The 24,045-nt window shown below is 39.7% G+C and overlaps 1 protein-coding gene across 2 annotated transcripts; it reads left to right on the top strand.

Annotated features, from left to right (window-relative positions):
• Positions 1 to 18,004: 18,004 nt before the first annotated feature.
• On the top strand, positions 18,005 to 23,121 carry LOC114660328 (heterogeneous nuclear ribonucleoprotein A0-like). 2 transcript variants are annotated; one of them, XM_028812957.2, is made up of 4 exons: positions 18,005 to 19,079; positions 22,205 to 22,277; positions 22,438 to 22,499; positions 22,810 to 23,121. In XM_028812957.2, the coding sequence occupies exon 1, from the start codon at positions 18,110 to 18,112 to the stop codon at positions 19,013 to 19,015; it is 906 nt and encodes a 301-aa protein (XP_028668790.1). In that variant the 5' UTR covers positions 18,005 to 18,109; the 3' UTR covers positions 19,016 to 19,079; positions 22,205 to 22,277; positions 22,438 to 22,499; positions 22,810 to 23,121. The 2 variants fall into 2 exon arrangements, with proteins under 2 accessions (XP_028668790.1, XP_051789966.1); XM_051934006.1 differs by having other exon boundaries at positions 22,205 to 22,264; positions 22,436 to 22,499.
• The last annotated feature ends 924 nt before the right edge of the window (positions 23,122 to 24,045 follow it).

Consider the following 24,045-nt stretch of genomic DNA (forward strand, 5'->3'; position numbering starts at 1 on the left):
ATTTCCCTAGAATGGTCTGTAAAAGATCGAGAGGGAAAATTAGTGCACTCCGCCACCCCCTGGACTGGCATGGAACTACCTGTATTTAAGCCCATTAGCTGCCTCCTAAACACACGTGTGTGACAGGGCCCCCCCCCTTGGCCCAGACCCGTCGGGTCGGGCGTCCTGTACCGAGAAGTCGGGAACGCGGGAGAGAGCATCGGCATTGGCGTGTAGAGAACCCTTCCGATGAATGAGCGAAAACTTATAATGTTGCAGATCGAGGAACCACCTCGTGACTCGTGGGTTAGACTCCTTGTGCAGGGCCATCCACTGTAAAGGGGCATGGTCCGTGACTAGTGTAAACTCCTAGCCCAAGAGGTAGTACCTCAACTGTGTGATCGCCCACTTAATCGCAAGAGCCTCCCTCTCCACTGGTGCATATCTGGTCTCCCGATCCAACAGTTTCCGACTCAGAAACATGATGGGGTGTTCAGCACCATCGACACTTTGGCTCAGCACTGCCACTAGGCCTGTGTCCGAAGCGTCCGTCTGGAGGATAAAAGGCCTTGAAAAAAAAGGCGCCTTTAAAACGGGTGCCGACGTCAGGGCCCTTTTTAAGTCACTGAAGGCTGCCTCAGTCATATCAGTCCATACCACAGTGTTAGGAGCCCTCTTCTTTGTTAAATTAGTCAAGGGCACGGCTCTCTCCGAAAAATGTGGTACAAACTGGCGGTAATACCCCGCTAATCCGAGAAATGCCTGGACCTGCCGCTTGGTTCGCGGACGGAGCCATGTCAAAATGGCTTTTATTTTAGAGCACTGCGGCTTCACCGTACCACGACCCACCAGGTAGCCCAAATACTTGGCTTCCTCCAATCCAAAGAAACATTTCTTTGGGTTGATGCGAAGACCGGCTTCCCCCAGCGTCCGCAATATGGCTCCAACGTGCTGTAGGTGTTCCTTCCATGTGCTGGAATAGATGACGACGTCATCCAGGTAGGCAGCACTATACGTGTTATGGGGGCGGAGCACTTTGTCCACCAGACGCTGGAAAGTTGCAGGAGCCCCATGTAACCCGAATGGAAGGACACAATACTGCCAGTGCCCACTAGAGGTGCTAAACACGGTCTTACCCTTTGCGGAGTCCGTTAAAGGAACCTGCCAGTACCCTTTGGTCATGTCAAGTGTGGTCAAGTATTCTGCCTGTCCAAGCCTCTCAAGGAGGTCGTCCACTCGAGGCATGGGATAAGCATCAAATAGTGACACCTGATTAAGCCGATGGAAGTCATTGCAAAACCTCCAACTTCCGTCGGGCTTAGGAACCAAGACAATTCGGCTGGACCAGGGACTATGACTCTCCTCTATGACTCCTAGATCCAGCATGCACTTGATTTCCAGTTCCACTTCCGCTTTCTTTGCCTCGGGAAGACGGTACGGACGTTCTCGGACTATGACCCCGGGTTCAGTCACAATGTCATGGGCAACCAGAGAAGTCCTTCCTGGGATTTCGTCAACCACCTCCGGGACGGACGAGATAACTGTCTCTAGCTCCCGCCTCTGTCGGTTATTTAAATTAGACCCGAAGTTAAGGGCGTTACTTTGAGCAAAAAAGGAGTGGGGCTGGCCGGAGGTGGGATCAGGGTCCCTTTCCTTCCACGGTTTCAGCAGGTTCACGTGATATATCCGCTCTCTCAGTCAACAATTGGGTTGTTTCACCAAACAGTCAACGAGCCCCTTTCGCTCTTTAACTTCGTATGGCCCTTGCCAGTGGGCAAGTAGTTTAGAGTGGGAGGTGGGAACCAATACCATGACTCGATCCCCCGGCTGGAACTGCCCAAGTGGCCTCCTAGGAGATGGGTGTGCGCTAACTCACAAACTTGCCGCCGGAAAGTTCGCAGAATTAGCAGCAACTTCCGCATTCCCCCCTCTGTTCACTGACCCGATATAATAAGTCATTTTCTAACACAAAGTGGGGTCCTTGTGGCATGGGCTGATTGGTTCGTTGGCCGTTGGCGAGGACTACTACATTCTTCGCAAACTTAAGGGAATCATCATTCCACTGTTCCCTTCTAAATGATGCCGGTGTTTGTCTGAATTGAAAGCTCAGATCTGAGAGAGGGTCCGGGCTAACCTCAAGGGGCAGAGAGTCGTCCCGCTCTGGTGAAGTGCGGACTGATGACGTATTAGTCCATGACGGGCCGGGAAGCTCTCCATCCTCCTCTGGGTTTCCCATATCTCTCTCCACCAGCTGCGTACACGGTGTGGAGACAACCTGACACGGTGGATTCCCATCTTTTACTAGGCCTAATTTCGAATAAGGCGAGATCAGCACTGCACCGCTTTTAATGTCAGACCAGTCCCGCCCGAGAATCACCGCACACGGTGGATTTGGAAGTACTGCCACAACAAGTTTTCGGAGTATTCCTCCGTGGCAGATGAAACACCAGGCGGAGTCATAGGTGCGGACATCTCCATGTACACAGGTAATTCAGGTCTTTGTTTTTAACTACTGTCGCGGTAGTACATATCGGCAATCAACAATAGAAATGTTGCTGCCAGAATCAAATAAGGCCTCTACCTTGTAGCCATTTACTATGACCTCACCCTTATGAGCCAAAGCCAGGGGGTTTGAAAGTGCACACAACCAATCCCTCTCTCTCCACTTACATTCTGCCTCGCCTCCGAGCGAGGACTGCGGCCGCGGAATCGGGGACTCCGATGCAAACTCCGGTTTATGTCGAGAGGGCAGTGTAAGAGGGACGTAATCTCTACAGCTTCTACTTAAGGACCGTTCAGCCCTCTTAAATTGTGAGGCTGCCCTAGACGTTTCTATGAGCTCAATGAGCTCGTTTACGTTTGCAAATTCTCCCCAGACCGGCTGGGTGAAATGCTCTGGCAGGCTATTTATGAATAAAAAACAGGCCACTTTTTTCACTAGTTGAAAGGTGGTACATTCAGCGGGCCTTAACCAGCCTGCCACCTCTTCCCAGAGAACGTCGAGCTGTTCTTGGGTAGACCGCTCAGGGTTAAACCTCCAGTTTTTTATTTTCTTCACCTGCTGGTCTGGGGAATGTCCACCTTCCTCTGGGACCTTAGCCCCATGGGATGGACAGCTCTCTCCTCTGAGAGAGCATAATAAGTCCCCATCGTATCTCCCATAGAGACCAGCCCACGTCTGTGTGTTCCAACGACACTCTCCCTATTCAATTTTGGTGACCCAGAGATAGACAAAGGGAGCGGAGTCTGCACCGGTTCTTTCCAAAACCCGAGACGCACTCCCCACCCGAAAGCTCGGCCCAGGTACTCTCCCACCTGGACATGATTCAGGTCCAGTCCCGTTTTCTTCAGGGATTCCTCCATCCTGCCGACTACGCCACTGTCAGAAAAACGACCAAAAGACATCGAGAAGGTTTGGGGCAGCCACCCATTTAATCGATTACGGCTGCAAAAGTTGTCAAAAAACAGAGACATGCTCATTCAACCGAGTCCAAAACAGAACTGATCTCCAGGTAGCAAGATGGCAGCTTTAAAGGCCAGTAGTGGAAGTGATGTCATCCCAACCGGAACCAGAAGTGACGTCAGTGGCTGCCCCAGAGCCGGGTGGGAATTAAAAAATTTAATTCCCTAAAATGACAAAAAATTGCAAAAAAGTATATTTTTGCAGATGTTTTTATTTCATTATTATTAAGAATACAAACCACAAACAGTAAACAAAGCACATTTCAGACAAAATACAATCAATACAATATAACAAATGTCTTGTTCAAAATAATTCCTTCAAAGTGAACGCTTAACAGAGCTGCTCTGCTGAGAGCTGAGAAAAACTATATTACAAGACAGCACAGTAGTAGCTCCAAGTAGTGTAAGTAGTTCCTATATATGATGTTTAGCTCAACATGTTTATTTTACAATAGCATTAATGAATTCCTTGCAAACTCTGAAAAAATTTTAAAATGTTCCTTGCCAAGGGAAAATAGCATGTTTCCATTGAGTAACCAGAGGTGAGTTAGGATTCTTCAGTTTAATCAAAATTAATATTTGTGATAACAGCATATTATAGGATATCAGAAAAGATATCGAGTTGGATAATACTATTATATCAGGTGTTACTCTGAATGTTGCCGTTAAAGGGTTGGGAGTAATTTTAGATTAGGCAATCTGAGAGATATGTACAGTATTTATTTTAGTCCAAATTGATCTGAGCGTAGAACATTTCCAGAACATATGACCTACTGTACCATTTTGGGCACCTGATAATATTCACAATTTTGTTTTTTCTGAGGTACATTTTGATAAATCTGAATGACATACTGTATGTTGTGGTGCAGTGGAAACAGGAAAAGCTGTCTGGCCCTGTTGCTTTTTATAAAGCTTTATAAAGTGGCAAAAGAGATACAAGAGGCAACAGAACTTAAAAAGACTGCAAGCCCCAAGAGATAACTTGAAGACACACGTTTACCTGATGGCGTCAGTAAAGAGGGAGTTAACCATACCAATTTTGGAATGCAAAGTTAATAAGTCACACCATTTTTGGGATAACCAGAAAACAAACTAGGGATATGAAAGCAAGCAATATTAAGACACCAAATGGATGAAAATACAGTATAAATACAGTATTAATGGAGCTATTAATGTTTGATCTGGCAATGTATTTTAACTAATAATTAATGCATCCAGAAATGGCTTCATGCTGTTCAATTAGTAAAGAGCTGGTTGGTTGTTGTTCCATGAGGTACTTTGTTTTGTCCACCTTTCTTCATTTTTTTTCTCACTTTCTTTGCCTTGCACTCCTGCATGATTTGTGTGTGTGTGTGTCAATTTACCTGTCTCCCTCTTATTGTGTTTCTGTTTAAATAGCTGTTTCAGGTGGGGTGAGTGGTCGCCAATGGAGGATGTTTTATTTTTGTTCTTATGTAGCCCAAAAATCAGTTATTATTGCTGCTTTCCTATTACTGTATTTCTTTATCATTGTATCAATAAAAAAATAATTTTAACAACATTTCAACCAATAATTAATGTAATAATCATAACCACACATTAGATTTAATTATAACTTACAAAGTTGAAATTCAAAATTAAAATATTACCCCATTAAATGAAGTTATTTCCGATCACTACTTAATTACATGTGATTTAGTCCTGCTCTTGCCAACGCACTCAAAGATTAAAACAAAGAGAGTGCGACATCTAGATTGTAATTCTGCTTCAAAATTTCTAGATACTTTGAGTAAGTCAAGTGTAATTGTGGAAAACCATTTAGATCAGTTAACATCACATTATAATGTGACCTTGATAGATGCTTTGGAAAACTGGAGCACAGATGGAGAACAACAAAGCTACATGTCTTTCAAATTGTATGGACAGAGAGTGTTAAAACATATAAAAAAAGCTCTCTTTAAAGCTTGCTCAGAATACTATTCTACAATAATAGCAATAAAAAAAATCCTCGGATACTGTTTAGAACAGTTGCTAAATTAACAAATGGAAATTCAGATCTACAGTGCAAAATACCAACAGATATTAGCAGTACAGACTTTATGAACTTCTTCAATGAGAAAATTAAAAATATAAGATCCCAGATCTCACCATCACAGTACAAACCGCATACTAGCTTAGCAGACCCTGCCTCACATTGCATTCAGCACTTTAGTAATTTTAATCCTGTAACTGAGCAGTAAGTCTTAACTTTAATTTCTAAAATGAAACCCACTACTTGTTCCCTAGATTCAGTGCCAACAAAACTAGTAAAAAGTGCAATGGATGTTCTTGTAGCACCTATTCTAAACATTATCAATAGTTCATTATTACATGGCACAGTACCTGATGCACTAAAAGTGTCAGTCATTAAACCATTACTTAAAAAGTCAGACCTAAACCCACACATACTTAATAATTATAGACCTATTTCAAATTTACCCTTTCTCTCTAAAATACTAGAAAAAGTAGAAGCCAATCAGCTTCAGTCACACCTTATGCATTACAATTTATTTTAGAAATTCCAGTCTGGTTTCCGCACTGGTCATAGTTCAGAAACGGCACTAACGTGGCTTATAAACAACATTCTGATATCCTCTGATGAAGGAAACTCCACTGTAATTATGTTGTTAGACTTAAGTGCAGCATTTGACACCATTGACCATTCTATTTTATTGCACAGGCTAGAAAATGATGTTGGGCTTACAGGCACTGTACTCGCTTGGTTTAGTTCTTATTTATCAAATCGATTTCAATATGTACAGAAATGTGCTGACAGTACTCCATCATTATAAACAGAAGTGAGATATGGTGTCTCGCAGGGCTCAGTACTGGGACCTTTACTGTTTTCACTTCACTTTAAATCCCGGCTGAAGACTCACTACTTCAGTTTAGCATATCCTGACTAGAGCTGCTGATTAACTGTACAGACTGCATCTCTGTTGTTAGTCATTAGCACTAAAAAATAAGTAACATGATAGGTATAATTTGTTACTAACCCTCACCTATTCTGTTTCTCTTCTCGGTACTCAAATGGAAATTATTACTCGAAAAAGGGAAAATAATCACCACGGACCAGGTGTCATTGAAAAAAAAGTAGGACAAAGCGAGGTCAGAAATAAAAGACAGAGTAGAAAACAAAGTAAAACGTCTTAAAGAGGTTACAAAACAAAGGAGCCAAACACATGCAGAGCAGGTTAGAGATAATGAAAACTGGAATTTAAAAGACTCAAAAAAAAATGTAGGAGCGAAACAAATGCAGAGCAAAATACAGAATATGAAAGCAGAAGAAAACGACAGTGTCAAAAAAAGACAGTAAACATCGCATTAGCGCAAAGAAAGAGAAATTATTACTCAGAGAAATAACTAAAAGGTGAATAGAGATCAAATATATGGACACAGATGATATGTCAGAAGTATGTAAATATTGTAAGGCTTTGAAGTTTGAACTTTGAAGCGAGCGAAGCAAGCAGGGGGCAAAGCCCCCTAGTTTTCATAAAATCTCTCTACTGTAGAAGGTGTTTCCGCACAGGATGCCTTTGCATACCTGTATTATCATGGGATAAGCAGGGCTCACTAGATTAGTTATGGGTTGGCCTACTCTTGTGCACATTAAGTTTCAATACACCCGCAAACACTCAGAGTACCAACACATGGATACTTTTAAACACTGACTATGAGTGATGCCTGCACAGCCTATGGATGGGTACTTACAGTATAAATGCTGAAGAGCAGGATCCAAAGATGCTTATCTTCACTAGAGAATAATTCAGAAGTCAAGATGACACATGGGTGGGTGTCTTTTAGTCCCACCCCCCCCCCCCCCGCCTGCACTATGCACCATTGTGAAGAGGGGGGGTGGACGCACCCCAAGGAGACACGGTTGCTCCTTCGAAACCCCTCTTAAATGGTGATACAATGGGAAACAGAATTTTTTTTTTTACCTACTCTTTGGTCAATCAGCTGCTGGCTTGTGGCTGCTGCCGTGCGGCATGATCTGCATCTTGTGCGGCGCTTCGAACATTTAAAAGCCTGAACAGCAGCTGTCCTTTTGTCTCACTGCTGTGTCTCTCTTCTACCCCAGACATCCTCAAACACTATTCGATCTCTTTTCACTGTTCCGTTATTTCACAGAATAATATTTTCCGTTTGTTTGCGTTAATGTGATCTTTACTATCATTTTTTGAGATTTTCGAATTTTCCTACTTCCATTATTTCTAACCTGCTCTGCATGTGTATCGCGCAAATGTTTTTGAATGCTTTATGACATTCTACTTTTCTGGCCCCGGGCGTTGTTAAATTTCTTGGCACAAAGTCTAGTCTTGCGGGACGTGAAAGTGTCTTTCTGAGAGTGTCTTTCTGAGAATGTTATATCTCATCTCTCTGAGCAGGTCTTGTCTCATCCCAAGTATTTTTTATTATAATAGAGAGACATTAATAAACCAGAATATAAACCAGAGTCCCACAGCCATTGCTCTAGGTATGAAAAAAATCAGTGAGTAAAAGTTTATCTTCATAGAAAGTAGGGGGCTTCGTCCCCTGCTCGCTTTGCTCGCCAACCCCCGTGTTTGGTTTTCCGGATATACACTTTTAAGATTTTTTTTTCTTTGAATTGTTGCTATTTCATTAGTTTCACTTTTATTTCAGAACTTATGTAAAAACAATATTTGGAATCTTTCGAGTCCCAATATGCTGAATCTTTTAAATGAGGTCAGTGAGACATGTGTTTAATGACTTTGTACCATAATTCAGGATGGGTTTCTCTGTTTGGAATTTCAGCACAGACAAAGCAATCTACATCATCAGCAGTTAATAATTTTTTTTGCAAAGTAACCAATAAATGCATGTGAGGTAAACCACATTTTTGAAATTCTCTGACTTAAACTTCAAAGCCTTACAATATTTACATACTTCTGACATATCACCTGTGTCCATATATTCGATCTCTATTCGCCTTTTAGTTATTTCTCCGAGTAATAATTTCTCTTTCTTTGCGCTAATGCGATGTTTACTGTCTTTTTTTGACACTGTTGTTTTTTTCTGCTTTCATATTCTGTATCTTGCTCTGCATTTGTTTCGCGCCTACATTTTTTTTGAATTCCAGTTTTCATTATCTCTAACCTGCTCTGCATGTGTTTGGCCCCTTTGTTTTGTAACCTCTTTATGACGTTTTACTTTGTTTTCTACTCTGTCTTTTATTTCTGACCTTGCTTTGTCCTACTTTTTTTTTCAATGACACCTGGTCTGTGGTGATTATTTTCCCTTTTTCGAGTAATAATTTCCGTTTGTTTGCGCTACTACAATCTTTACTTTCTTTTTTCTATACTTTCTAATTTTCCTACTTTCATATTCTTTAACTTTCTCCACATTTGTATCGCGCATACGTTTTTTTTTTTTTTAGCCTTTTGAATTCCACTGCTTTCATAATCTGCTCTGCATGTGTATAGCGCCAATGTTCGTGAACATGTTTATGAAGTTGCGAAGGCGAAAAGACTTTGTTTTCCACTCTTTGCCTTTTATTTCTGACCTTGATTTGTCCTGCTATTTTTTCAGATACACCTGGTTCTGTTGATTAATTACCTTCTGTTTGCGCTAATGCTATCTTTACTATCTTTTTTTTTTGGATACTGTAGCGAATGACGTAATAAAGTGTCGCAAAAGTTCTACTTGAACAATTGCCGACTTTGTAACCCCAAACACAACTTTCTAGCACCCTCTCCGACCCTTCCTCCCCCGGGTCTCGCCCCCCCTGACCGCATCAATCATACCCCGTTATCAGTCTTCCGTGCTGTACTCCGCCCTCCCTCAATCGGACCTAACAGTCACTTAAAACAAAAAAGGCTTCAACTTGGCTGGGACGCTACAATACTTTCGAATTTTACTGCTTTCATATTCTGTACCTTCCTCTGCATGTGTATCGCTTCATTGTTTGTTTGAGCCTTTCGAATTCCACTGCTTAATCTCTTATCTGCCTTTTTTTCTCTCCAACGCTTTTGGGTCTCTTTTCTCCACACTGCTCTTTCTTCTTTGCTTTTAGTCCTTGACGTTTCATCTAGAACATATTGTCCTTATACAGTTTATATGTGCTGAGAGCACAGGATCTGTGTGTGCTACGTGCCTTTACATGACTGAGTGTTTTGCTGGCCATGCTCTTATTTGATAAGAAGGACGTGTCTTGCAAGAATCTCATGTTCCACGACCCCGCGAGATGGCCCTGGGACAATCTCTTGGCACCAAGTTTCATGTTTACGGTCCCCATGAGATTGCTCCGTGGCCAGTCTTTTTTGTCTCGCGGGTCTTTTAAATGTCTTCCGAGAAGATCACGTCTCATCGCCCTGCTTTTCCTTTCCAGGATTTTTTTATAATAGAGAGACATCATTACAGCTTGCTTATAGCTTATATGTGTATCATCTTCTTCTTCTTTTGGCTGCTCCTGGTAGAGGTTGCCACAGCAGATCATCTTTTTCATATCTTCCTGTCATCTTCATCTTGCCCCATTATACTCACCGCCTTTATATCCCCTCTCACCACTTCTGTAAATCTTCTGTTAGGCCTTCCTCTTTTCCTCATACTAGGCAGCTCCATCCTTAACATCTCCCCTCTGCACATGTCCAAACCAATGCAATCTTGCCTGTCTGACTTTGTCTCCCAAACCTTCCAACCTGAGCTGACCCTATAATTTACTCATTTCCAATTCTGTCCATCCTTGTCACACCCAATGCAAATCCTACCATCTTTAATTCTGCCACCTCCAGCTCTGTCTCCTGCTTTCTGGTCAGTGCCACCGTCTTCAATCCATATAACATAGCTAGTCTTACTACCGTCTTGTAGACCTTCCCTTTCACTCTTGGTGATACCCATCTGGTACACATCACTCCTGACACTCTTCTCCACCCATTCCACCCTGCCTGAACTCTCTTCTTCACCTCACTTCCACATCCCTTGTCAACTTGTCCATCACCATTGCAAATAAGAAAGTGCTCAGGACTGATCCCTGATGTAATCCCACCTCTACCCTGAATGCATCCGTCACTCCTACCGCAGACCTAACCACTGTCACACTTCCTTTGTACATATCCTGTACCACTCTTACATATTTCTCTGCCACTTCCGACTTCCTCAAACAGTACCACAACTCCCCTCTAGGCATATGACATACAATATTACCTGAATTACAGCATGTTTTGACAGAATAAAAAAGAATGCATTTTAAGGATGACCGAATTCCATTCTCTATCAGAAAATGTAATTGATAGATCCCATTCCTATTGTCCTCTAAGATTATCAACATATCTTAAATAGCTCACGTCTAGGTAGAGTCTAGAAATACTAACTGCATTCCCATCAATATTAACAAATAACTCTTTGGGGATAGATACTGATGGAAGATGAGGGAAGTTGTACAGGTTACTTTTGATGACGTTTCTAGCTTGTTTATATAAAAAAGTAGTGTACCACTGGCAGGGCCGGCGGCACCATGAAAGCAAATTAGGGATTCGCCTATATCACAGATCATAACGGGTTAGCTACCAAACAGTTGGTTGGTGCACTAATAGGTTTGGCCCAGGGTGTAAAATAACCTATCACTGGCACTGGCTACTGGAAGATTACAAGTTGTCTAAAATATACAGAAATTTCTAAAGGTCCAAATACTTAGTGACTTCCATAAAATAAATTCAGATGCAGAAAGTGAACACCCAGATTAAAATATTTTCTTCTCTCTCTCTCTCATTTTTCCTAGGGCACGAAGCGGAAGCGGAAGCAAAGCAGAAGCGGACAATGGCCGACAGTGAGGTGAATCGCATTGCAACTGTAGTCGAGGAACTCCAGGCACTCGATGAACAGATTCAGAATCTTCTGTCCAGACGAAGATACCTCAGAGATCTGAAGGCTCGGCTGTTGGATAAACCGTCCTCGCCATCTGTTATCGGCGTAACATCAACCCCGCGTTGTGCCGCGCAAGTCACCTTCACCCCCGCGCCTCGTAGGAGCGACACCGATGATGACCTCGGTGTATTTCAGCTATGCAGGCGGGGGTTCAAGGCCAGAACACCTCCATCGGCACAGGCAAGCATCGTAACCCAGAACCGGTTTGACCCTCTAAGCGTCCCCAGTTCGCCTTCAGCTCCTGGTGATGTAATTGTGGTAGGTGATTCTATTGTTAGGAACCTCAATATCACTTGCCCTAATAGAAAATCTTTTGTTTCTTGTTTTCCCGGTGCTCGCGTCCGAGATGTGACGAGACGTGCACCGGCGATCTACAAGAACAGGGCAGTTGGAGCCATTGTTATACATGCTGGCGTAAACGACATAAGGCACCGACAGTCGGAGATCCTCAAGGCAGACTTCACTGCATTAATTAAAGACACAAAGGAGAGGACCCCATCGGCAAAGATCTTCATCTCGGGTCCACTCCCTCTCGTCAGACGATCAAACGAGTATTACAGTCGTCTGCTTGGTTTAAACAACTGGCTGCAGGGCTTCTGCAAGAATCAAGACATCGGGTTCATTAACAACTGGGACCTCTTTTGGGAAAGACCGCGTTTCTTCAAGCGAGATGGCCTGCATCCGAACAGCTTCGGCGCCCGGGTCCTCTCCGAAAACATATCGAAGGTAATTCGTTTATCTTGACTATCTATCTCTGCTTTTAACCCCTTCCGAAATGCCACTCCTGTGTTTGGTCATGATAATTGTTTAAAAAAATCTTCCATAAAAGTGCGCAACATAAATACTGTAATAACCAATCTTAATGCACATAGAAAATCTAGGCAATACGGCATAAACGCCAATAATTTAATTAAAGTTACTACTTTAGATGAACAATGTATTAAAACTGTAAAAACAGATCATAGATTAAATAAAAAATACACACAGAGCGGCGCTAATAAAAATAACTTAATTCCTGTTCCCTATATCAATAACGCACATAGTATTCATCTCTGCTCCTCCGAAACATTGAATATGGCACTATTAAATATTAGAGCTTTAACTAACAAGACGTTTTTTATCAACGACATTATTAGTGAAAAAAAATAGATTTTATTGCACTAAGTGAAACGTGGCTTAGCTCAGATGGCGCAGCTGTTTTAATCGAATCTGCGCCTCCGGATTACAGTTTTACTCGTGCAGATCGCCAAGGAAAGAGAGGTGGAGGGCTAGCAAACATTTACTCTAGCAGGTTAAAATGTAAAAATATCAGTTTTGGTAAGTTCAAGTCTTTTGAGTATCTCGCCATTGTTATTCAGGGAGATTCTCACGTTCTAGTATTATCCGTGTATAGACCTCCTAAATTCAACGCGTCTTTCTTTGAGGAATTCTCTGACTTGATGTCAATCTTAATTACGAACTATGACGCACTCTTAATAGTCGGCGACTTTAATTTTCATGTAGATAATCAATGTGACCAAAAAGTAAAAGAATTTATGAACCTCCTGGACTCTCTTGATTTGAGACAGCTCGTTAATCAGCCTACACATAAAGCAGGTCATACGTTAGACTTAGTAATTACTAAAGGACTAAAAGTTGATATAAAGCAGGTCATTGATACGGGTCTTTCAGACCATTTTCTTCTACTTTTTAATATAGAAATAATGATAGAAAACACTCATGAGAAGCATATTGTTAAAAAACGCTTCTTTGACTCATCAGCAACTTTAAAACTTACAAACATTCTAACCAATCAGTCCGTTTATAGTGCCAACTATAATAGCGAGGAGAATGTAAATAGTAAGGTGGAAAGATTTAATACTAAAGTGAGGGCTGCTGTTGACATAGTTGCACCTGAAAAGACAGTTAAAAAATCTTCTAGCATTGTTATACCTTGGAAGACCCAAAGAGTGTCTGATTTAAAGAGAACATGCCGTAGAGCTGAGCGTAAATGGAGGAAGACTAAACTAACTATTGACTATGAAATATTAAAAGTTAAAATAACAGAATACAATAACACAGTCCGTCTTGAGAGGCGCTGCTATTTCTCTAAGCTTATAAATAACAATGCTAGTAATCCCAGAGTCTTATTTTCGACAATTGATCATCTGTTAAACCCAGGTAACTCAAAGGAATGCCCCCTAAGTACTTCCAGTAAAACCTGTGAGGCTATCGCTGTATTTTTCAATCAAAAAATTAATGATATTAGAAATAACATAGTATATCTCCCCAACACTAAGGATCCCCCGAAACCCCAGTACTCCATAATAAATAAATTAGAGTTTTTCACTAGGATAGATTTACCTGATTTGCATAAAATAATTTCTCAAATGAAACCATCCACCTGTGCCCTTGACCCAATACCAACAAATTTTTTCAAAGAAGTATCGGGTGTGCTTATTGATAATGTTCTTGACATAGTAAATTCGTCATTAGATACGGGGGTCTTCCCAGACTGTCTTAAGACTGCGGTAGTTAAACCCCTACTTAAGAAAAATAATCTCGACCCCTCTTCTCTTGAAAATTATAGACCCATCTCTAACCTGCCTTTCTTAAGTAAAATTCTAGAGAAGGCAGTCATTATGCAGTTAAATGAGCACCTCAATAAACATGCTATTCTTGATAAATTTCAGTCAGGTTTTAGAACAAATCACAGCACAGAAACTGCACTCGTTAAAGTAGTAAATGACTTGCGGGTAAATGCAGACAGAGGCCATTTATCTGTTCTCATCCTCTTAGATTTGAGTGCCGCATTTGACACTATTGATCATAATATTCTTAAGAATCGCCTTAGTCAATGGGTGGGCCTCTCTGGCAGTGTCTTAAACTGGTTTGAATCCTACCTGGCAGGGAGAAAATTCTTTGTTAGTTGTGGTAATTATAACTCAAAGACACATGATATTCTATATGGTGTTCCACAAGGCTCTATCCTGGGTCCGCTGCTCTTCTCAATCTACATGCTTCCATTAGGTCAGATTATCTCGGGACATAACGTGAGCTACCACAGCTATGCTGATGACACACAGCTGTATGTATCAATAGCACCTGATGACCCTAAATCTCTTGATTCGCTAACACAATGTCTAACCTGTATCTCAGAATGGATGAATAGTAACTTTCTCAAATTAAATAAAGAAAAAAACCGAAATCTTAGTGATTGGCAATAATGGATACAGTGAGGCTATTAGAAATAAACTGGATGCATTAGGATTAAAAGTCAAATCGGAGGTAAAAAGCTTAGGGGTAACCGTTGATTGTAATCTGAATTTTAAATCGCATATTAATAAAATCACTAGGACAGCATTTTTTCACCTAAGGAACATAGCAAAAGTTAGACCTCTTATATCATCGAAAGATGCAGAGAAATTAGTTCATGCGTTTGTCTTTAGTCGACTAGATTACTGTAATGCACTCCTCTCAGGACTACCCAAAAAAGACATCAATCGTTTGCAGTTAGTGCAGAATGCAGCTGCTAGAATCCTTACCAGGAAAAGAAAATCCGAACACATTTCTCCAGTTTTGATGTCACTACACTGGTTACCTGTGTCATTCAGAATTGACTTTAAAATTCTGCTTATGGTTTATAAAGCTTTAAATAATCTCGCCCCGTCTTATATATCGGAATGTCTGACACCTTATATTCCAAATCGCAACCTCAGATCCTCAACTGAGTGTCTCCTTAGAATTCCAAGAGCAAAACTTAAAAGAAGTGGTGAGGCGGCCTTCTGCTGTTATGCACCTAAAATCTGGAATAGTCTGCCAGTAGGAATTCGCCAGGCTAATACAGTGGAGCACTTTAAAAAACTACTGAAAACACATTACTTTAACATGGCCTTCTCATAACTTCACTGTAATTTAATCCTGACACTCTGTATATCCAATTCATTATAATAACTATTCATTCAAAATCTGTACTAACCCCTACTCTCTCTTCTGTTTCCTTTTCCGGTGTCCTATTGGTGGTGGCTTGCGCCACCACCATCTACCCAAAGCACCATGATGTTCCAACAATGATGGATGGATTAAAAGCCAGAAGTCTGTATAACCATCAGCATCAAGTGACTCCGTGAGAACCCTAACTACAAAGAGGACTATCTCATTTATGTTAGGTAGAATGCCCAAAGGGGACTGGGCGGTCTCGTGGCCTGGAACCCCTACAGATTTTATTTTTTTCTCCAGCCTTCTGGAGTTTTTTTTTTGTTTTTTCTGTCCACCCTGGCCATCGGACCTTACTCCTTCTTATGTTAACTAAGGTTGTCTTATTTTAATTTCTTATTTGTCTTTTATTCTTCTTTTCTTCATTATGTAAAGCACTTTGAGCTACTTTTTGTATGAAAATGTGCTATATAAATAAATGTTGTTGTTCTTAAATTTTATTGCAGCATTAAATTTAAATAAAATGTTCATTCATTCATTCACTCACTTATTCAGTCACTCATCCATTTATAACCATACAGATATTAAGAGAATAAGGCCTTTCATGTCTCAGGTAATTGAGATACTAAGATGTGCAAAGTGTGCATAGGTTTCATCTAGGCCACATATTTAATCCCAGGACATTGGGACTAAAAGTAGCAGTGATAACCAATACTTTATTGTGCTATTTATTTAGAAACCAAACGAAAATGCACTTTACAATATTACATGTGTACATTTGAGATTGAGGTAGTGGTATTATACAGTCTAGTCTGACATAAATTACTAAACTGCTGAGCTACCCTTTGGTTAAAAATATTGTCAAAACATTCTAGCAGTCTTATGTTTTATAACATTATTTTTTTCTTTTCAGATCTTGTTAAACATTTCCTAATAAACACCATTGAAAAGCAACTTGTGTCAATACATCAAACTCTAATATGTACTGTACATGTACAGATTATAATGTACAAAGGTATACATTGAAAAATTGTTTTGATTATTTCATGTATTTTTATATATTTGTGAGTACTGAATTAAAAAATGAAAACCATTTCCCTCCACCACGCAAGATTCTTTAATTAAACACATTTTTAATTTTAGTTTTTCTGTTGTTTTTGCGCTATAATTAATCAAATATCAGTATTTTCTATTATGATATTATTTGTTTGAATGCAATATTCTCTTATAGTGAAATCCATGTTAAAGCAAAAAATTTTTTATGATAATAAGGGCAAAATATAGCTGGAATTAAACACAGTGATGACTCATAGCAGCAGATAACAGGATTTGAAGCCATTTTTCAAAATGTCCATGTTTTCTCTGTGAGTGGGAAAGCAGAGACCAGAATTTGCAATGGATTCAGAAAGAATGGCCACCTAGAAAAAAAAAAAAAAACTACAGCTAGGTGCCAAAAACATCATCAGACCTAGCTTGGTGGATCCAGATAAAGTGCTACTATCACTATTCCATATTAACCTTGGATTACTGAAGCAATTTGTCAAAACCTTATCAAAAGATGCAGTCTAGTTTATAAAATTATGCTGAACATTTCTGAGTTTGTCTGTGGCTACTTTGCTGGTTTTGATATCTGAAAATTGATATCTGATGCAGATAATAATGGTGCGATGAACAACCTAGGATGAGAAGCTTGGGTAAGATTCAAAGAAGTAATTTCTAAGTTAATAGGTAAAAATAAGATCAAAGTGATAAATTGTGAAAATAATAATGAATTAAGGAATTGGGTGGCAACATAAGTCTCAGAGTTCACTTTGTGGAATTTTTCCATGGAAATCTTTGGAGTGGTGAGTGAAAAGCAGGGTGAAAGATTCCATCAGGATATCAAGGACATGGAAAGAAGGTCAGAGGGGTGTTGGGATGTCAGTATGCTGTTGGACTACAGCTAGATGATTCATAGGGATGCAGCAGATAAAGTACATACACGACAAGTCACCAAAGGAAAAAAAACCAACAAGTGTCGAAAACTTCAGAAGTTTTATGTAAGGCATTAAATGTTTTTTTTTCTCTTTACATATATGTTCAAAAATAAGACCGACTAAATATTTGTATGTTGATTTGGAGACATATTATATACATATTGTGTAATTTGTTAAATATTAATTAAATGTCTTTCCAATTTTGTACTTAAATGTGAAGTGGTGGAAGCATTCTAATTATACCCTTAAATTCCATTCCTGAATGCAGATAAAAATAATTTTTCACAATTAAAACATTTTGTATGGGTTTCATTTTCCAGACCTGTGTAAAATGTCCATTTAGAGTTTTGTTCATGCGCTCATGTAAAATTGTTTTATAAAGTGCCACTCTCCACAGGCTACCGCTGGCAGGCCCACTGAAACGACCGAGAAAAAATGGCCACCGTGTAACTTGAAAGATCGTTCTAAAAATGACAATAAACACAGTTCTACAATTATGTTTGAATGGCCAAACAATTGGCAATAAATTACGTTAGTATTTTTCTTCTCATGTTATAACATCTCCACTAAAAGAAACCTAACTATAATTTTAGATAATGGCTGAAATCCATTTCTTGCAACAAAAAGCAGAACAAAACGGTTCAAATTTCACAAAAGTCCTCGCTGCAAAGGCCTAGGCAAATGACGTAGGTTCGTCCAATCAAATAGCAGGAACATGCCGCGGGAATTAAAAGAGGGTGGTCCAAGATACGAGATCTTACGTCACGCAAGGCTGCAATTTATAGACAAAAACGAAGCTGCTCGACGATCTACACTGCCAACACTGTAGAGAGAGAAAAATCGAGCGTAGGGTGCCTGTGGAAATAACGGAAACAATGGAAAACCAACTTTGCAAGCTCTTCGTCGGTGGGTTGAATGTCCAGACTACTGATGATGGACTGCGAAAGCATTTTGAGCAGTATGGGAAACTCACCGACTGTGTGGTGGTCCAAAATCAGATGCTTAAGCGCTCTCGTTGCTTTGGCTTTGTCACTTACTCGACTCCAGCTGAGGCCGACGCAGCTATGGCGGCCCGTCCGCATGTGGTAGACGGTAATAACGTAGAGCTGAAGAGAGCTGTTGCACGTGAAGATGCCGGTAAACCAGAAGCCCTGGCAAAAGTGAAGAAAATCTTTGTCGGGGGCCTAAAAGAAGATGTGGATGAGCAACACCTGAATAATTACTTTTCTCAATTCGGCTCTATCGAGAAAGCAGAGGTAATCAGTGACAAAAACACCGGGAAGAAGAGAGGTTTCGGCTTTGTCTACTTCAATGACCACGACTCTGCAGATAAGGCCGTCGTGTTGAAGTACCACACGATCAACGGACATAAGGTGGAAGTGAAGAAGGCTCTGTCTAAGCAGGAGATGCAGGCATCCACAACCACTCGTGGAGGTGGTCGGGGCAGAGGTGGACGCGGAGCGGGAAGGTCTCAAAATGGCTACGCCGGTGGAAGAGGAGCCAGCAGTTACAACAGTTATGGCGGCGGCTACGGTGGCGGTTATGGCAGCAGTGATGGCGGTTATGGTAGTGGATATGGGAGCAGCGGTGGCTATGGCGGCGGTTACAGCGACAGCCAAATGGGAGGTTATGGAAATGGCTACAGTGACTTTGGTAGCGGCTATGGGCAGCAGTCCTCGGGCTATGGAGCGATGAAAGGAGGCAGCTTCTCTGGCCGAAGCAGCGCTCCATATTCGAGAGGTGGCGGCTACAGTAGGGGGGGCTATGGCGGCTCCTACTAAGTCGAGATCCACACCGCCTCTGCAGTCCACAGCCGTGCATCGAGCATCTCCGTCTCCTTAGCCGGTAAGAAATTTATGATCCTATTGGAATCCCGCAAGCAGAACTCGCAGCAGCACTTCAGTTCATTCGCTCAGATATTTCGCAGAATTATGGACACTGTGAATCTCAATATATTATCTAGGAAAGTCGGCCTCTCAGACCCACGCTGGTTCGGATAGGTAGGAAGATCTTTTTTCAGCAAACCCTGCCTTACGCCACATCTAACTGTTGCATTACCACAGTTAAACATTACGGAGTTAATAGGTATTTAGATGTCCTTTCTATCCTTCCACAACCTTCTAATTCGCTCCAAACTTTTTTTTTTTCTTCTTTTCATTTTTAGTTTGGAGTCGGATGAGAATTGTTTCTATGATTCCGTATCAGTATACATTGACTGCATTTTTTGGTAGTGAAAGTCCTGTTTAGGTTTTCTTTTAGCACATATGTTCTTGTATTAGTTTTATCTTTTGTCTAATTTTAATTTTATTGCGCATTTGAGCAATGTTGGTTTTTTTTTAGTCCGGGATTGTGTCAAATGCAGTGAACATGTAGTTGATATGGAGATCAACGAAATGCTCCGATGCTTTATGCAACTCCCTCCCATCTGTCTAATTCAGTATTGTATCTTTTTGAACGGTTTTTGAATTTGTTGGCCGTTGTTCCTTTAGGTGGGGGTGGAAGTGGAGTCATACATGTTCATTGCAATCGACACATTTCATGACCATGCTGATCTAAAGGGGCGATCTATTGAAGAGGACGGTGTTTAGGATATTAAAAAAAACCTGCACCAGGATCTTGTAAGGGTTATTGACTGGTAACTTGGGGGAGGGTGGGTGTATTGACTCCGGATATATACATTAGTGTACGATGTACGTAAGTTATGTATGCTTGTAACCGTTAATGAATCTTGTAAAGGTTTATGTTGATAGCAAATGTGAATATAAAACTCGTTTATATTTAAGGTGTTTCTCCAAGGTTGCAATTTCCCCGTAAATGTCCTGCAAACGTGGACTTTAGCGACCACGGACACGAGTTTCAGATTAGTTATTTTGATGCCTTTTCATTGTACTTTCTTGGTGCACAGTTTAACTTCAGCATTGTTAAAACTGGTATAATTGTATGTTTCCTTTTTTAAATAAATATTCATAATGAAACCAATCAAGGTTATCCTAATTTCGTGCTGGTTTAGTGACAGCGAGTGGCAGAGTCGCTTATATGTAAAGAAAGGTAAGGTCTAATTTTTTAGGTTTTGAAATGTGCATGTTTTGTCGAACTGTTTGGTTATTTGGTAAATGTAATCGTTGGATAAAGCTTGGGCAATTTTTATCACATTTAATGTTGCCTTAATTGGACTTCCTTGTAATAAAAGTCAGCCAATTTTTTTTAAGTCATACAAATTGTCTGAAGTGGCATGAGATTTTATCATCCTATCCAGTAGTAAATAAGCTAAAAAATGTTCCCCCTTTTTTGAGGCTTTGCTGCTGCAATCTTAATTTAAGGTGGCTTTTGAGAATTGAAAAGTAGTAATTTTTTTTTTTTTTAGCCTTCTTAGAATGAAATAAAGAGAACTCCAGGATTGCTTCCTTTAGATCCAGTTTCCTTACTGAATTACAAGAAGGCAGGTCTCCCAACTTAATGGCTATTTAATTTCACCGGCATTCTCAATCCTACAGAGGACTCCCTCATAACCAGCATTTTTGGAGTATTTTGATTTGGCTCCATTGTCTAGAACAGTGAAGCTTTAAATCTTTTAAGACCCGGTTTATTTCACTACTAATGGTTTTTGAGCCCTTATTTCCCCACACTGCTTAGGTTTATTGAAAGGTTTTTAAATGCAGTACTGTGATGTTTACAAGCACCTCATGTTTAACATGCCTGGGTGCAATGCTTAGCAGCTTTATTCAAGGTTGTCTCTGGCTTATGGGCATTTGCCCTAAGTTCTTTCATGTGTGAAGTATTTCAACACTTTGCTGCAGTGAATTGGGGCATTTTATGTGATCCACCTGAATAAGCAGCATCTTTAATGAAATATTCAGAGTCAACTTAAGCATTAGTGTGCTGTCAATTCCTTACGATGTTTACTCGTGGAAGAATGGATGGATTTTCGGGTTCATGATTATTTCTGATTCCTATATTTAGGTATTCATTTATAAGCCTGGTACTTCACAAATAGCTGTAGAAGTTTGTTTATACTGGGACCCTGTTCAGTACCTGGGGTCGAGATTGTGATAGAACTGAAAAGTTTCTGATTAGGATCCTGCAACTCTAGGTATGTAAATTAAACTCTTATCTTCACCTCCATGTTCGTTTATATGCACCATATTTATTTGATGCCCCAACAGGCGATACCTGCAGTAATAGTGTTTTCAAGTTTTATTACTGAATCTGTAGATGGGAAGCTATACTTCACACCATTACTAACCATAGTAAGAATTATTAAATTTTAAAAAATGAAGATTGAACTTGATAGCTTAAATTCTGGTACTTAATTGTTAATTATTGAAAGTAATTGGCTATGCAATACAAATGGAACCCATCTATACCTTGTAATATCTAGTGCTTTCTTCAATTTAAAGTATTGCTGCTTGTATTTTTTTTCATTCCCCATTTCCTATCATGTCAGATGTCTTTAGATTTGTTGAATCTGGTTGAACCCATGAAGACTTGTAATTGGCACATTATAGAAGAGCTTCTTATTTTCTGGGTAAGAATGGCCCTTTGCTGGGTCTGCGAGTGCATTTTGTTCATGGTAATAGCACTTTTTATTTATATTAAAAAAAAAAAAAAAAAAAATACCAAAAAAAAAAACAAACAACTTTTGTGGCAACTTTTTCCCAGTATATTTGAGATTAGTTGCCATCTTGAGTTGACAAACAAATCAAATGTCAGCCTAGACTTCATTTGGTTTTTGTCTGATCAAATCTGATGAAATAGCTGTATTTGATCTGCTTGGGTGTAATTAGTTCTAGTGCTGCGTTTTATTTCTTAACCACCACTAAAGGAATTGCCTGAAATCTCATATCTGTATAATTCTTATTTTTGGCTTTGTTGAGTAAATTGACCTTTTTAAAATTGTTTTAAATTGGGTGTGATGTGATTCTCTTGGAAAAGGCATTTATCCTGGACTAATATGCTTTCTTTGTCACCAGGGATTTACCCAACAGCTTTGTGGGGAGAAGTAACCAGATTTCTGTCTTCGAAGAATGCACAGACAAGTCTAAGGTCAGTGGTCATACTCATTTATGGCATGAGAACATGCTGACATAGATAAAGGGGATGATATGAATTATACATCAAGCAGTTGCATTTTTGTTAGAATGCTGTTTTTTGATATTCTTTTTTAATATCTGTCTCCACTAACTTATGCCCAACTTTATTTTAGTTTTGACTGAATACTTGAACAATCAAGCAAGAAAGCTGCTTTTTCGAGTCATAAGAAATGAGGTAAGAATGGATAATTTCAATAGATTTCTCCAACCATTCATGGTTTATATAGTTTCATTCTTGGTAAATTGCAGGCATGTTTTGAGTTGGTACTGGGGCTTAATTTTTAAATTATGCTTACTGTTTTAAGTATTTACTAGATAGTCCTAAATAGTAGTGTATTAGTTTGTTTGTCATTCAAGAATGGAGGGAGATTGATGCTCTTACTATAATAGCACTGCTTCATGATTTACCCTTAAAGAGATTTTTTTGGTAGCTACCTTACTGACCATCATTGATTTGAAGATTTTTGCTTTTTTTCCCCCTCCAGGAAATTGTTGCACATCAGTACCATCTGGAGCAGATTTCAGTATAGCATTGTGTTCCAACTTCGTTCTCATCTAGGCCTCCTAGGACATTTTAAGCACAATTTGAAAAGTTACAACAGCAGACATGGCAGACTTTGCACGCTAGCACATAGAATGTCCTCCTTGGAATAATTTAGTGTAAACAGGTCTTTTTGTAAGTTTATAAACTGCAGCAGTTATGCCTGTTAATTATTCAAATAACTGATTTTCTTGTTATAACATTGTTTTTTAAATTTTGTTGTAATTTTACTGTTTTTTTTTTTTTTTTTTTTGGGGTAAAGCAAATTAGTAGAATTAAAGGTTTAAACTGCGTTTAACATTTTAATCTGGGTTTTAGTGATGGGAATCATTTTAAGATGTTAATCAATGTGGCTTGATTGTGCTGTTTTATAAATTTTGAAAATATATAGTTTTTAAACCAATAAGTGGCCAGTTTGATTATTAAATTTGCAATGAGTTGTACTTGTATGAATAAAATTTATTTTTTTGTTGATTCTGCAGTGGTTTCCTGGCTTTTAATTAGTGAGCTTTATCATTGCATTATACAATTTAAGTTTATTAAGCTGATGTAAAGTTGTTTCTTTATCGTGTTTTTTTTTTTAATATATATAATATATAAGTTTGGAGTATTGCATAAGGATTAAAATGGATTTAGTAGTTTTAAACATGAATGTGCCAGTGGCTGATGATATTTGCCTTGTAGAGAGTGTGAATTTACCCAGTTTTTAGAAGTGACGCTATGCAGTGGAGGATGGTGTTTGACTTCATTTAACCAGTGTGCATAATAAATGCTGCTTTTTGTTCAGTGTACTAAGCAAGGATATATAGACACCAGCATATATAATATGAACAAACTAATAACAAACCAAAATGAAAATTACTACACAATCTGACTTCAGTTTTTGCCCTGTTCTAATCTTGGGTACTTTTATGACTATCCAGGACTATGGCTGTTAGCTTTCTTGTGCAGAATTGGTTTGTGTTGCTTTCTCATTACTGTTTACTACTGCATTCACGATACATGTAAAGTAAGACTAGTTCTGAAGATACTTTGGATATCTCGGAGTGCAGCATGTTTATCCATCCATCCATCCATTTTCCAACCCGCTGAATCCAAACAGGGTCACGGGGGTCTGCTGGAGCTAATCCCAGCCAACACAGGGCACAAGGCAGGGAACCAATCCCGGGCAGGGTGCCAA

This window comes from Erpetoichthys calabaricus, chromosome 11, assembly GCF_900747795.2.
Source record: "Erpetoichthys calabaricus chromosome 11, fErpCal1.3, whole genome shotgun sequence".
In the NCBI taxonomy this organism is placed as follows: Eukaryota; Metazoa; Chordata; class Cladistia; order Polypteriformes; family Polypteridae; genus Erpetoichthys; species Erpetoichthys calabaricus.